Raw genomic sequence first — 14,685 nt, 5'->3', positions numbered from 1 at the left:
CGTGCATACTAGTGAGATGACCTCTCGAGCTACTTAAACAAGTAGAGAGACTTCTTCATTTGCAGCCAATTTGATTGCCTGCAAAATTGTGCCAAATTTTCAGTACTAGATAAGATAGGATCAGAGTTCGACCAGCTGGGATGCGTTGGCTTCTCCTTGCCCTGTTCTTGGTTGCTCTGGTGAGCAACGGCGCCGCCGTCCATGGCGCCTTCAACAGGTTCAGCTTCCCGGAGGACTTCATCTTCGGCACCGGCTCCGCGGCTTATCAGGTTCCATGTTATGGCCTCTCTGGCTGAAATTCGGCCTCTATATTCACGAGTGGATATGTGCAGCCAACTAGCTTTTCTTGCTACTGGTGTCCATGTTCAGAGTAAAAAAAGACAAAAAAACAGAGCAAAATCTTTGGTGCTTTCTGCATTTTCTGAATTTTCATTCTGTTGCAGTACGAAGGCGCTGTGAACGAAGGCGGCAGAGGGCCGAGCATCTGGGACACGTACGCTCACATTCCAGGTCACTGTGTACTCCTATATGTTGTTAACTGAAGGAGCTGTCAGTAGCAGGTTCATTTCTGTACTGAACTGAAACTCTGAAACATTCCTCTTTTGTTTCAGGCAAAGTTGAAGATGGTAGCAACGGGGATGTAGCAGTGGACTTTTACCATCGCTACAAGGTGGCGGATCTTTCTTTCTTTCTTTCTTTGGACTGAATTGCCATTGTTGAATTCAGAGCTTTTAAGGTTCTTCCTTTCCTGACCAAAATTGAGCTGCAGGAGGATCTGAACTTCGTGACCGACATGAACATGGACGCCTTCCGTTTCTCCATTGCTTGGAGCAGGATCCTGCCAAGTAAGGACATACTCTACTCCCTCCGGTTGTTGATGCTAGTAATTATCATTTATTTTAGTATGATTCATTTTTATCATTAGAGATATTTTAAGCACAACTTATATTGTTCAACATATACACAAATTTTCTGAGTAAAATGAATCGTCGAAAAACCATCGGCGTCAAACCATATATATATATATATATATATATATATATCGATGCTTAACCACATGTCCATAAATAAATGCACACTAATGTGGACCACATGGCAGAAACCTGCTTTATTTTTTAAAAAATAAATATCATCATCGGTATCACTAATGATTTGCTTCCTCCCTGCAGATGGAACCATCAGTGGAGGAATCAACAAAGAGGGGATTGCTTTCTACAACAGCCTGATTAACGAGGTCATATCTAGAGGTGAAGATAATGTTTCTTCTTTCTTTTTTGGGAGAGGTTCTTGTTGTTGAGAAAATCTTTTCTTGGACCATATATTTTTGTTCTGAATATCGGACTCCTGGCTGATGTTGATGTCCATGGTTGTTGAAGGGTTGAAGCCATTTGTCACCATCTTCCATTTCGACACCCCACAGGCTCTGGAGGACAAATACCGGAGCTTCCTCAGTGAAAACATTGTGTAAGTTAATTGCCCGCTACAAATTGCCAAGAAAAAATGTTTAAAAATAATTAAATTTTATAATACCCTAGATATTAGTAGAGTCTAAGTTATACAAAATATACGCGTTTTGACATGTGGCACATAATATCAAGTATTATGGTTTTAGTCTTATTACAAAACCACACCGTTAACTAATTTGAGTTGTTTCTATCATAATTTTTTTTAAAAAAAAATGCTTAACTTAGGTGGTTAAGACTTATATATAATGATGAAAGAATAATAAATTCTATGTTTGATTTTAGAACTTATAAGTACAGTAGTCAAATATTAAATGGTTAACAATGATTTTTATGAAATACTAAAACTACAATATCTAGAATTATGTGTCATACACCAAAATCCTATAATCATAGTGCTGGGGTTATGCGAAATTTACTTTACTTACTGTTCTACTAGCTTCAGAATAAAAAAAAGGAAAACAAAAGGGAAACATAATGAATTGGTGATCCTAGCCTGTGTGTACCAATTTAGGAAGGATTTCGTGGACTATGCGGACGTGTGCTTCCGTGAGTTCGGCGACCGGGTGAAGTCATGGAACACGTTCAACGAGCCGATGATCTTCTGCGCCGGCGGCTACGGCTCCGGCACCAAGGCCCCCGGCCGCTGCTCGCCGTACGTCTCCAAGAAATGCGCCCCCGGCGACTCCGGCAACGAGCCGTACGTCGCCGGCCACAACCTGCTGCTCGCCCACGCCGAGGCCGTCCGCCTCTACCGCCAAAAGTACCAGGTAGATATCATCCATCTGAATTCTGAACATGGAAGCGTTCATGGCGAATCGGCGACCTCCAATCCATCCATCCATCCATGGTGATGCAGGCGACGCAGAAGGGGCAGATCGGCATCACGCAGGTGTCGCACTGGTTCGTGCCCTACAGCGACGCCGCCGCCGACAAGCACGCCGTCAGGCGCAGCCTCGACTTCATGTACGGATGGTATGTTCCTCTACAAGCCGTAACGTTCATTAATCATTAAAAAAATAAATTATAAACAAAATTTTTATATATGTCCTAGGTGACTTACAAGCGAATGCTGAAAAATAAACTAATTTAAAAATAAAATAGTTATCAACTCGAAAATTTAAATTTTGACTGCGTCTTATAAGCTGAAGAGCAAACGATGAGATTGTAAATATAGTTTTTTTCTTCCTTTGAAACTGGTCAAGAATTTAAAATTACTAAAATTTTGAATATTTGGTTGGTAAAATCCGGTGAATAATTGAGGGTGTGTCAAAACGTAACTCTTTTTGGCCTTTAGGTTCATGGACCCGATCGTGTTCGGCGACTACCCGGGCACCATGAGGAAGTTGGTCGGTGACCGGCTGCCCAAATTCACAGCCGAGCAGTCGGAGTTGGTGAAGGGATCCTACGACTTCATCGGCCTCAACTACTACACCACCAACTACGCCAAGAGCGTTCTACGACGCCCGAGCAAGCTCAAACCCGCCTACGCTACTGACAACTGGGTAAATCAAACAGGTACTCATATGAACGCATTCTCCCAAATTCTCACATGTTTTGAACCAATCAAAGTACAATTGGCAGTAAAATAAAAATTGAATTGCATTCTGATCAACAGCTTACCGCAACGGCGTCCCGATCGGTCCGCCGGTACGCAGCTACAACAACTTGTTTGATCGTTTCATTTTGATGAAATTGTTTGATCATTTGATCATGTCATCATGTGCATCGATTGTGTGGTGTTAATTGATTTGCATTTCACTCTGACTCATAGGCTTTTACCAAGATCTTCTTCACCTACGCGCCGGGTCTGCGTGAGCTGCTTCTGTATACCAAGAGGAAGTACAATGACCCTGACATCTACATTGCAGAGAACGGTAACTAATTACATGCATATATACAACCACATCATACTGTCAATCTGTCTGTCAAATATTTCAGTTCATCTTTGCGACTTGTTTGATTAATTTCTTGCATGAAATTATCCAGTTTCGACCCATTTCAGTTACCTCTGTTCTTGATTAATTCAGGCACCGACGAGGCGAACAACAGCACGATCCCTATCGCCGAGGCGCTCAAGGATGACAACCGAATATCCTTCCACTACCAGCATCTCCGCTTCACTCAGCTCGCAATCAAGTAGCCACATCAAAATCCAATCAAATTCAGTTCTGTTTCTTCTGGATATAGGTAGGTTGGCTGCAATGTGAGTGTGAATTGAAATTTGGACGAAATTTGCAGGGAAGGGGTGAAGGTGAAAGGCTACTTCACGTGGACGTTCATGGACGACTTCGAGTGGGGCGACGGCTACACCGGCCGCTTCGGCCTCATCTACGTCGACCGCGAAACTCTCAAGAGGTATCGCAAGAAGTCCAGCTACTGGTTCGCTGACTTCCTCAAGCGATGATGAAAAAGAAGAAGAAATCAACTAGCTCACTTCACTAGCCTGATCTCCTGAATAAAATGATCTCCTGAATAAAAAAGTTCCTGAATAATCTTTTGGCCTCAATGATTCGACTGGCTGCATGTGGCCATTGTACGTGTTAGCTCTGAGAAATAAAAGTGCAGTCTTGACTCTCGACGAATATAAGCAATTTAACTTGTGTACTACTACTGCTGACAAATACTGGGGAATATAAGCAGTAATTCAGAGTTTCAGAGACATGAATGATCAATTGTAAGCAGTATTTCAGCAGTAGTTTAGAGACATGTAATTCAGAGTTTGCTTGTACACAAACTCAGTAATTCAGAGTTTCAGAGACATGAATGATCAATTGTAAGCAGTATTTCAGCAGTAGTTTAGAGACATGTAATTCAGAGTTTGCTTGTACACAAACTCAGTAATTCAGAGTTTCAGAGACATGAATGATCAATTGTAAGGAGAATTGGGGCTTTTGTCGTCTCAGACACATGAATAAGCCCTTGTTTAGTTCCCAACTTTTTCTTCAAACTTCCTACTTTTCCATCACATCAAAACTTTCCTACACACATAAACTTTCATCTTTTTTCTTCAAACTTCCAATTTTAGTCAAACTTCCAATTTTGGCGTGGAAAACACACCCTAAACTTCTGAATAATCTTTTGGCCTGAACGATTGACAGAATGTTACGAGCCTCTGCCGAACAACTTTCTGAATAATTAATCTTTTGGCTCGAATGATTGACTGAATGTGGCCGTTGTGTTTGCACTGAGAGAATATGTAAAAATGCACCATTCAATGTAAATGCTATCAATTGTTTCTGCAAATAAATCAAATAAAAGAATACATTATTCATAAGATTTTCAATAAATAACATCAATAACAATCACTTCTTATTTTTACAGACAAATATATGCAGATTAAAAATTATGTAACAATGCTACTACTGACACAAATAATTCAGAGCTTCACACACATGATGACATGAACGATCAATTGCAAGTAGATGTCCTCCCATCAGATGGATGTGCTGTTGGGGATGCCCATGCCGGTGACGCCGGCGTCGGAGAAGGGCTTCATCAGCTGATACGGCAGGATGCCGGCGCCGCACCGATTCTTGAGCTTCCTGTCCTTGTTCCGGCCGTCGATGACGCCCTCGATCTCCTTGAGCCGAGCTGTGAACCCAGCGTACGCCGCCTGCACCGCCGCGTCGCTGTTCCACGGCCTCGTCTGCTCGCCGCCGAGGTACTCCTCGTCGGTGGAGTGGGTGGACAGCACGTCGAGCACCGCCATCACCACCGTTGCCTGCACCTGCGACGGGAAGCACTCGCGGAGCGCCTGGTCCGGGTTGTCCAGGAACCTCTCCATGGCGGCGGCGTCCACGGGCTCCTCCACCGGCATGACCGTGCGCGCGATGGACGGCCGGTTGGGGAAGTAGCCGCCGAAGTCGTACTGCCCGAAGTTGACGGCGGCGTGGTGCGCCGCCGCGACCCAGACGATGGTGGTCAGCGTGTGGGCGAGGCTCTCCGGCGAGTCCAGCTTCGGCCACCACGGCGCGTCCTTCTTGTCGCCGTGCCCCTTGGTGCGCACCTCGGTCCAGAACGCCTGGAGCTCCTCGTCGCCGGCGACGCTGTCGGCGTCGGGGTAGAACCGCGCGACGTACGCCTGGACCCAGGTCTTGATGGCGTCCCAGATGAGGAGGCCGTCGTTGGCGAACGGGTAGTCCTCGATGGCGAGCCTGAGGCCGTGCTCCGCCGTGGGGTCCTCCTCGGCCATGCCGCGGCGGACGAGGTCGGCGGGGAGCGCCTCCATGTCGAAGCGCCAGAGCTTGTCGTAGGCGACGGAGCTGAGCTCCATGGAGTACTTCTGCGGCGAAAACGAGAGCTCGATGATGCCGGCGGCGCTGATCAGCCTGGAGCGCGCGAGCGCGTTGATCCGCATCGTGTACCGGAAGTGCGGGTGCAGCAGCTGGTAGATGGGGTGCATCTCGCTGAGCTGCCGGTTCGCCGCGATGATGTACGGCTCCACCGCGCAGTGCGTGCGAAGCCAGTGGGTGATGAGCTCGTGGTGGCCGGCGTCGTGGGCGCGGACGTGGGCCTTGGCCATCCGCCACAGCCACGACTTGGTGGTGTCCGTGGACGGGGTGAACACCTGCCGCCACTGCGGCTGCGACGGCGAGGCCGGCCGGGTGAGCTCGATGGCGAGCAGCCGCAGCGTGCCGTCGTCGGTGAGGAAGAAGATGGTGCGCGAGCCGTACATGGTGGTGTGCTTCAGCGACCGGATCTTGTGCACATACGGCAAGAAGAGGTCATGGAAGTCGAGCATGAACAGCCTCTTCTGGCTGATCGCCTCCTCCACCGTCATCACGCGCCTCATCTGCTCCTCCAGCAAATCGGCGGTGATCGCCGACTCCGCCGGACCGTACACCGCCGGGTCGAGCTTGCTCTTTAGCGGAAATTCCTGCACTCACAGAGCAAAAATCAAACCAAATCAAAACCAGCACAACATTGACAAACTTTATCTAAAATCCGAATCAAAATCTCTGAATTGTTGACATGAGGACTCACCCTGACGAGCTCGATGGCGTACGGGTTGATGCCAGCGAGCGTCTCCCTCGCGAACTCCTCATCTCTGAGCCATGCGAACTTGTCCTCTGCAGGTAAGACAAAGCAAGAACCATTAGAAACTTGGAATCAATGGCGATGGAGGTGAAGCTGTTCGATAGATCGATGCGTACTTTGGACGTTGGCCGGAGTGTCGAAGAGGAGGATCTTGTCGCCGGGGCTGTCGCGGAGGAGCTCGAGCAGGCGGGGCACGATGCTGTGGAGGAAGCCGAGCTTCTCGACGCCGGGAAGCTCGACGCCGTCCTCGAACAGTTTGTCGATGACGAAGAAGGACGGGAACGGCAGGTTCAGGCTCAGATTGTCGATGAGCGCCGACTGCGCCGCCGGCACGGCGGCGTGGAGCACCGACTGCAGCGTCTTGAGCAAGAACTGCGCGTTCTTCACCTCCGAGAACTCCTCGTCCCTCGGCACGTACACGTTCCCCTTCCTCGTCTCCGACTTCGGGTCTGCATGATCCATCACAAAACCCCACCGTGATCAGTCTCGCCGGAGATGAGAACGACGACCGTGATCGGTCATCGGAGATGACAAGGATGATGTGTTTGATCATGTTTGAAGAGTTTCACGAAGCTGCAGCTTCTTTTAGAATCAGAAGCTCCTCAAATAGTTAGTTTTTTATTTAGATTCTGATAAATTGTAGTCGTAGAATCCAAAAAACGAACTTTAGAATTTTAGACTCAAAATTTTCTGCTCTCCGATAGTTTTTGGTTTTTTTTTTTAACGAACCTTTCTTGGAAGGGGGGCGGCCAGTGCGGCAGCGGCGAGGGTAAGGGAACTGCTTGCTGCCGCCGAGGACGGGGCGGGCGAGGTCACCGTTGCTGTCGGGGTTGCCGAGGTCGTTGTACACGTCGTAGTCGTAGACGCGGTCGTCGGCCTCCCTCTGGCCAGCGCCATTGCCGCGCTTCTGCTTGAGGTCCTCCTCCCGGTAGCTCCGGAGACCCGCCGGAGTTTGGCCCGGCAGATAAGCCTGCACCACCGCGACATCCCATCAAATTCAGAACTCGAGTTAGTTGGGCCCATCTGTCTGGGCCACGGCCCATGGGCCGGCCCACCTGGGTGGCAATCCCAGTAAATTTGGCGGTCAATTGTTTTTTTTTTTGAGTTTGACTGCGATGGTGATTGATTTTTCTCGAATTGGTGTTTTTAGGCTGCGTGTGAATTTATACAAAATCCGAGAAATTTAAGCAACCGCGTGATTATAAATGCACTGAGAGCAAGCGCAATCCGCGGTCGCTCATCAGCCACGCTAACTTCAATTAATGAATAAATTAAGTTATATCGGGACATTTAAGTGAGATATATATAGCTAGGAGTGCACTCCAAGCTTGCATCTGTTTCAGTTCAGATTTTATGAAAACAAATTATATGCTCCCTTATTTCCTAAATGTTTAACGCCTTTAGCTTTTTTAAACATATTTGACCGTTCGTCTTATTAAAAACTTTTATGAAATATATAAAACTATATGTATACATAAAAGAATATTTAATAATGAATCAAATGATAGAAAAATAAATAATAATTACTTAAATTTTCTGAATAAGACGAACGGTCAAACATGTTTAAAAAAGTCAATGTCGTCAAACATTTAGGGATGGAGGGAGTACGACATTTCACTTCTTCTTTTATACTATAAATCTAGGTGTTTTTTTTATAATAGAATAGAATATCCCAGCCTTTGCTCAACGAGCTACAGCCAATTATTACAGAATAGCACACAAAATAAAAAGTTTCTCACATAAAAAAAAAGACACCTACCAACCCAAGATAAGGAGTACACAATTATTGAATTCTGTTTGTGAATCTCCATCCAAAATTAGTAAACAGTTGCATAACCATTACCTCAAGATTACGACATGCAACTATAAATCTAGGTGTATTGATAATAAGTTAATAATACGTTCTAATCATTTTAACTATATTTTTTTTCAGAAGAGTTTTTTTTATCTGGTCTCTACATCCAACCGGATATATGTAGCCATTTAAATTGTGAACTTAGCCCAGCAAACAACCCAATCTGAAATTTACTCCTATGAAGATTTGAACTCTTAGGGTGCTACTCAGGTCACTGCAACCACTAGCTGGCTAGGCTACATATCCTTTTGTAGAAGAAGACAATTTTTTAAAAAAAGATATTTTAACTATATACCTTGGCGAAGAAGATGCGCTTGCCAGGCGTGCCCTCGTCGATGCTGGACTTGGGCTGGACCCAGGAGTTGCAGCGGATGGGGAGGACGGTGGAGTTGCCGGCGCCATCGCCGGCGGTGAGGTTGAGGTCCTCGAGGAACATCTCCTGCCCGAGCTCGTTGGTGACCACGACGGCGCCGATGGGGCCGAAGCCGGTCGGCACGTCGAAGTCGGCCTCGTAGGTGACGACGCCATGGTCGTCGTCGTCCACCTTGTGCGCGTAGCTATGCACCGTTGCCTTCTTCTTCCCTGTCTCTGCATAATTAATTTATTTATTGATTAATTAGTTATAGTTCGCAAGGCGCAACAGATTGCGTCAGATCAGGCACGTCATGTTCTATCATGTTTGTGCATGCGATTAATTATTTATCTTACTATACTGAAAATCACGTTATCTGTTGAAAAACGTGATATGCATTTTGTTTTATTAGGATGAGACCAATAGCTAATTACTTTATGACAAATTATAATCGGCGTTACTACAACTAGATCCATGCATGTTCAAAAGTATTATTATGTTCTTTTATCGCGTAAATAATATTTTTGACAGAGGGAATAGTATTAACCAGTTAGTAACTTTAAAAAGTGGCATACAGCTAGTAATTAATTTCCCCCAATAGAGACACCACTAGTAATGACTCCGTCCGTTTCTAAATATTTGACACCGTTGACTTTTTTAAATATATTTGATCGTTCGTTTTATTTAAAAAATTTAAATAATTAGTTATTATTTCCCTATTCATTGTTAAATATACTTATATGTATACATATATAGTTTTATATATTTCACAAAAGTTTATGAATAAGACGAACGATCAAACATATGCTTAAAAAGTCAACTGTGTCAAATATTTAGAAACGTAGTAGTATAATCAGAAAGAAAAAAATACTAAAGGTGTGCATGCATCGAAGACTACGTCAATGCCTTAGCTAAAACGTCATGTACAATAGCTTTAGCTTTGTACTAGATTTCTGAAGAAGTGTTTTCAACGACAATGAAGTCAGATGTGAGAAACTTTTTCTTGACCATAGGTGATTAAGACGTGCTGGTCTCTCTTCTAATTAGATTGGAATGTCCACTAGGATATTAGGATATGTAACTCCTGGACAGATTCTCGCAGATTAGAACTTTTTAATCTTCAGTTAGTCTACTGAGTGAATTAGCTAGCTATAGCACACGGCTCCTTTCTACTTGAATAACAATTTGTTCAACTAGGAATAGTATACTTAGAATTGGAAGTTTGGAACGCAACCAGAATTCCATGCATATTACTAGTATATAGGAGTATTATATATTATTGCCTGAAATTAACAGCGTATTCTCCCAGGCATCCTAAGGTACACACATGCTAATTAGGAGTATATACAAATTGAAGTATGAACATGCATGTGCGGTTCTGAATCGTATACATGTCACTAGCAATAATTATCGTACATATCTATTCAGATGTGATCTTCTTAGATCCTTCGCGTAATATTTGGCCAAAAGAATCGCTATCACATGTACTATATACGCGAGATGCAACGGCTGACCGGCACTGTCTGGCCACCATGAACAATATACCGAGTAGTTACCCAAGCCAAATTTAAGATCAAATTTGAAGCACATGGATATGACTACAGATGCATCGTGCCAAACTGCCGTCGATTAATTATTGTCATGAATTAATAGTCGTGCATCGATAGATATGCACCTAACATATAAAAAAAAACTTATGCAAATGAATATTGAGGAGACCAGAAAGAAACACATCGGTAGTCTCTACTAGTTTTTCAAGATATGGAATTTATTCCGGATTTGACTTTAGAAAAGCTATAGTCAAGTGATCTCTACGGTAATATATGGTACTATAGCTAATTTATTAGTGTAGAAACAATACACAACCATTAATTTATTAGTTTTACTATCAGTAGAAACAATAATTCTTTTCCGATTAGTTAATAAGTGGTAGTATATAAATAGATATATTGGTCGAGAAAAAAAACAGGACGTATAGAATTATAATACCACTAGAGGGGCCACCGTAAAAATTGCGAGCTTGAAAAATAAGTACTTGATGAGATCCAAATGCCACATAATATATTTTTTGACATAGCCTTCAACAAATCTTGAATTGATTATCAGTAATTTTATAGGGTACCTTGTCCAAACCATTTTTTTCTAGGACTTATATACTCAGTACGTGTAAATTTTGTCAATTTAGACTGCTCTGTACGATCAGAACAAAGTCAAATCTTGATCGGTCGAAATCACGTGCCTAGCTAGATAGCCAAAACAAAATTTGGGCATCTTTTTTCTCCAACAGTTAAGTACAAAAAAACGTGTGTGATGTCTATCGGTCGACCTATTAGCTTGCTAGCACGGAATGAATACTACCGCTAGTGTGTGACAAATTAGCAAGGACAGTTATATATGCAAATTGCTACAGATCAACACGGAAAGAGATGCAAATGTCGTCGCTAGCTTATTTTCGACGGGTGGTAAACATATTGATCAGATAGCTATATAGCTTGTGGTTGAAAACATTTACATGTCATGTTTAATTTGGTCGACCAATCTATTTTAATTAAATATATTGGCCTTTGTGTAGAACAATACTCTCTCTGGTTTCATAAATCTTGACGTTTTGGATAATGACACGGTCTTCAAAATATATCATTGACTATGTTTTTCTATTATGATATATACAATAGATAAATATTTTTACTTTTATTATAATACTTTATAAGATAAATCTATATCTGTTGGTTTAGTGTTTTTAAACTAAATATTTTTATAGTTATTGATAGTCAAAGTTTTAATTAATAATTTGACCTCAACTTTATTTTAAAATGTTAAAAATTATAAAATCGGAAAGAGTGGAAGAGAATAGGAGAGGGGATTAATAGGTTGATTTTGCTTCAAGCCTTGCTCATATCTTATGTAGCTCTCTGCTATATATGACACCATTGAATTAATTGCAGTTGGGGTGTGAGTAAAGCTAAATAGCTAATTATATATTTTAGCTAGTGACTGTGCACATCAGGTGTTAAGGTGATATATCCTCTGAACCTCATGGTATGACAGTGATAGGGCCTAATTAACTGTCGATGTCACGTACGCATAGGGGATAATGTACACCACCCAAGTGCTTTCTGCCGATATATCTGTACAAGGTTATAGGTAATTAAATCGTGCTAGCTCATGAAAAAAGAAATCAATATTGTCAACTGTGTGAGGCCTGCAAGCAAAACAATTCTAACTTTTGAGGATGATCGATTGATCAGTTGGTGAACCGAGGGTTTGTTACTGCTGCTAGTGCTAGCTTAACTATAGTAGTTAAAAAGGGTTGTTACCAACTTGGTCGCTCTACTCCTTTTTTTTAGAAGTTAATGATCAAATAAGTTACTGCATCAAGGAGGATCTGTCAATCAATTAATCACTGGAATAGCTAGAGTACATGCCATTTGGTTTTCTTTCTTTGTAATTTTTACTTCCAAATAGTAGTTGCTGTATTAATTTATCCAAAAAAAAGTAGTTGCTGTGTGTAGTCATCAGCTTAGATCAGTTGTCAAGCCTTATAACCTTTTTTTCCATCACCATTTCTTTGCTTAATACCTTTAATGCATAGCTAGCAGAGGTCCTGCTGAAATAATAATAATAATAATAATAATAATAATAATAATAATAATAATAATCCCTCCGTTTCAAAATGTTTGACACCGTTGACTTTTTAGTACGTGTTTGACCATTCGTCTTATTCAAAAAATTTAAGTAATTATTAATTTTTTTTATATCATTTGATTCATTGTTAAATATACTTTCATGTATACATATAGTTTTACATATTTCACAAATTTTTTTAATAAGACAAACGGTCAAACATGTGCTAAAAAGTCAACGGTGTCAAACATTTTGAAACGGAGGGAGTAATATTTAGAAATTTGTATCCATACTAGGACATTAGTGAGTGAAGAAATCAAAGGGAGGAGGAGGCATCTTCTCCATAGTTTCTAGATTAATTGGTTTTCACATTATTAACTTGTTTGTTTGGAGTAATTAATCAAGATATAGTCGTCAACGCCTTAATTCCCATAAGGCTGCTTTAACTAATCACGAGTATGACCAATGTAATTAAGGAGAGCTACGACCTCCAATGAGCAGTACTATGACCTACCTAAGTACTCCTTGGATATGTCATCAAAACTTCCTAATTATTTAGTCTCTACCATGCATATGCCTAATTAACATGCTCAACAATCCTATTATATCTAGCCCACACATGAGATCTTCGAACCAAAATAAGCATAAAAAACTATGCAAATCATGTAGGAATAGTATGTGCATGGATGATAAACTTGCATGCATGCAGGAATATGCATAAATCCATCCAATTAATAAACAGAAAAAAAACAATTAATTAGCTTACTCGCTTCAAGCTCGGAGCTGACGAGCTCGAGGAAGAGCGACCTTCCGATGAGATCCCTGATGTTGTCGATCGCCTTCGACGGCCTCAGGCTGTTGAGAAGCCCTTCGACGGTGACCTTGATCGTCGCCACCGCCTTCACCTTCACCACCGCCGCCGGCGCCATGTCCGAACTGCCGGTCCCTCTTCTCGCCGCCTCCGACGCCGATGATGCCGCCGACGAGGACGCGCACCTCACAACAACTCGCTGCCTACCCTGCTGTCTCCGCCGCGTCGTCCGGCAGCCGGCACCGGCGATCAGCGACGGCGGCGACGGCCGGCGAAGGCTAGTGATGCACGACGAGGAGGCGAAGTACAGCTGCGTGCTGCTGCTGCTGCTCGTCGTCGTCGTATGGTGGTGGCTGGACGATGGATTGAGCTGGGGACGCAGCATGGTATGCAGGTATGGGGGTTTATATGCTAGCTAGCTGCTCGACGAGGCGTGCAGAATCGAGAGAGAGGAGAAGGACTACGTATCTACACGTCGTCTACCTATGCTTGGCTTGGCTTGCTTGCAGATCGAGGTAAGGTGAGGCAGCCATGGCCAACAGGCCAAAGCTATAAATATATAATAGTCAAGCATAAAAGAAGTAACTAATTGCAAAAGCGAGCGTAACTCAACTAACTGAATTCAAATCCTAGATTTAATATGGGTGCTCGTGTTTACGTAATTATTCTTCCAGTCTGAAGGTGTGTTTATAGGGTGGGGAGTCCGGAGGTGCTTATAGGTTGGGGTTTGCATACGTTGTGGACGTCTGCGTTTGTACTGTGTTTATAAAAATGTAGTAACTAATTAGTTAAACTGGTGGTTTTAATCTTCCTCTTTTCAACTGGGCTTTCGTCCTCCTTTCCTCTCTCTCAATCGTCGGCGCTGGTCGTCGTAGATTCTTGCATGGCAATATGGCATCGTGTACGACTTCGAGCCCTTAATTTGTTTGAATTGTACGTTGAATTGGCGGCCATGTATAGTACTGCGAAGACACGCTTCGACGACTAGTTGGCATGCACGTAGGAGGAAATAATATGGATAGGGACTGCCTATATATTTGTCGACAAATTTTTCTCTAAAAATTTGACAGATATAATTATAATACAATCGTAGTATAATTACACTGTAACTTATATGTAATTACACTGTAACTTGCATGTAACTACAGTGTAACTTATATGTAAGTTTCACATAATTTTAAATCGTTAGATCTATTACAAGATTTGTTTTGGTGAGGAAGAAAATAAATCATAGCACACACATATATGAAAGAATTTGTTCCCACAACCTCTATTTTACCGAAATAACATGTTACAAAGAGATTTTTGAAAGTTATATACAAGTCACACTATTGTTACAGTGTAATTAAATGTAAGTTACAGTGTAATTACATTACGATTGTACTGTAATTACATCTGTCAAATTTTTAGGGAAAAATTTGTCGACAAATATATAGCAAAATCAATATGGATATGGATTATATAAAGAGAGCAGGAAGGAAAAAGTTCAGACACAGCTGCTTGCTTCCCACTGGAACCATGCATAAATTGCCTAAATTGG

The 14,685-nt window shown here is 42.6% G+C and overlaps 2 protein-coding genes across 2 annotated transcripts; one reads left to right on the top strand and one right to left on the bottom strand.

The window, feature by feature from the left end:
- Positions 1–4,336, top strand: LOC127782940 (beta-glucosidase 27). Its single transcript, XM_052310220.1, has 13 exons — positions 1–269; positions 444–510; positions 612–670; positions 770–845; positions 1,170–1,247; positions 1,377–1,464; positions 1,978–2,233; positions 2,323–2,438; positions 2,761–2,981; positions 3,082–3,113; positions 3,238–3,340; positions 3,494–3,602; positions 3,705–4,336. The coding sequence occupies exons 1-13, from the start codon at positions 141–143 to the stop codon at positions 3,868–3,870; spliced, it is 1,500 nt and encodes a 499-aa protein (XP_052166180.1). The 5' UTR covers positions 1–140; the 3' UTR covers positions 3,871–4,336.
- A 373-nt stretch (positions 4,337–4,709) lies between these two features.
- LOC127781268 (probable lipoxygenase 8, chloroplastic) lies at positions 4,710–13,767 on the bottom strand. Its single transcript, XM_052308203.1, has 6 exons — positions 13,101–13,767; positions 8,654–8,946; positions 7,233–7,473; positions 6,620–6,952; positions 6,450–6,535; positions 4,710–6,342 (listed from the first exon to the last, which is right to left on the bottom strand). Exons 1-6 carry the CDS (start codon positions 13,528–13,530, stop codon positions 4,900–4,902), a joined length of 2,826 nt encoding a protein of 941 aa, XP_052164163.1. The 5' UTR covers positions 13,531–13,767; the 3' UTR covers positions 4,710–4,899.
- Between the last annotated feature and the right edge of the window lie 918 nt (positions 13,768–14,685).

The sequence above is a fragment of the Oryza glaberrima genome, chromosome 8, assembly GCF_000147395.1.
Source record: "Oryza glaberrima chromosome 8, OglaRS2, whole genome shotgun sequence".
In the NCBI taxonomy this organism is placed as follows: Eukaryota; Viridiplantae; Streptophyta; class Magnoliopsida; order Poales; family Poaceae; genus Oryza; species Oryza glaberrima.
The sequence above is the reverse complement of the archived record's forward strand: the minus strand, read 5'-3'. Positions and strand labels throughout refer to the sequence as shown.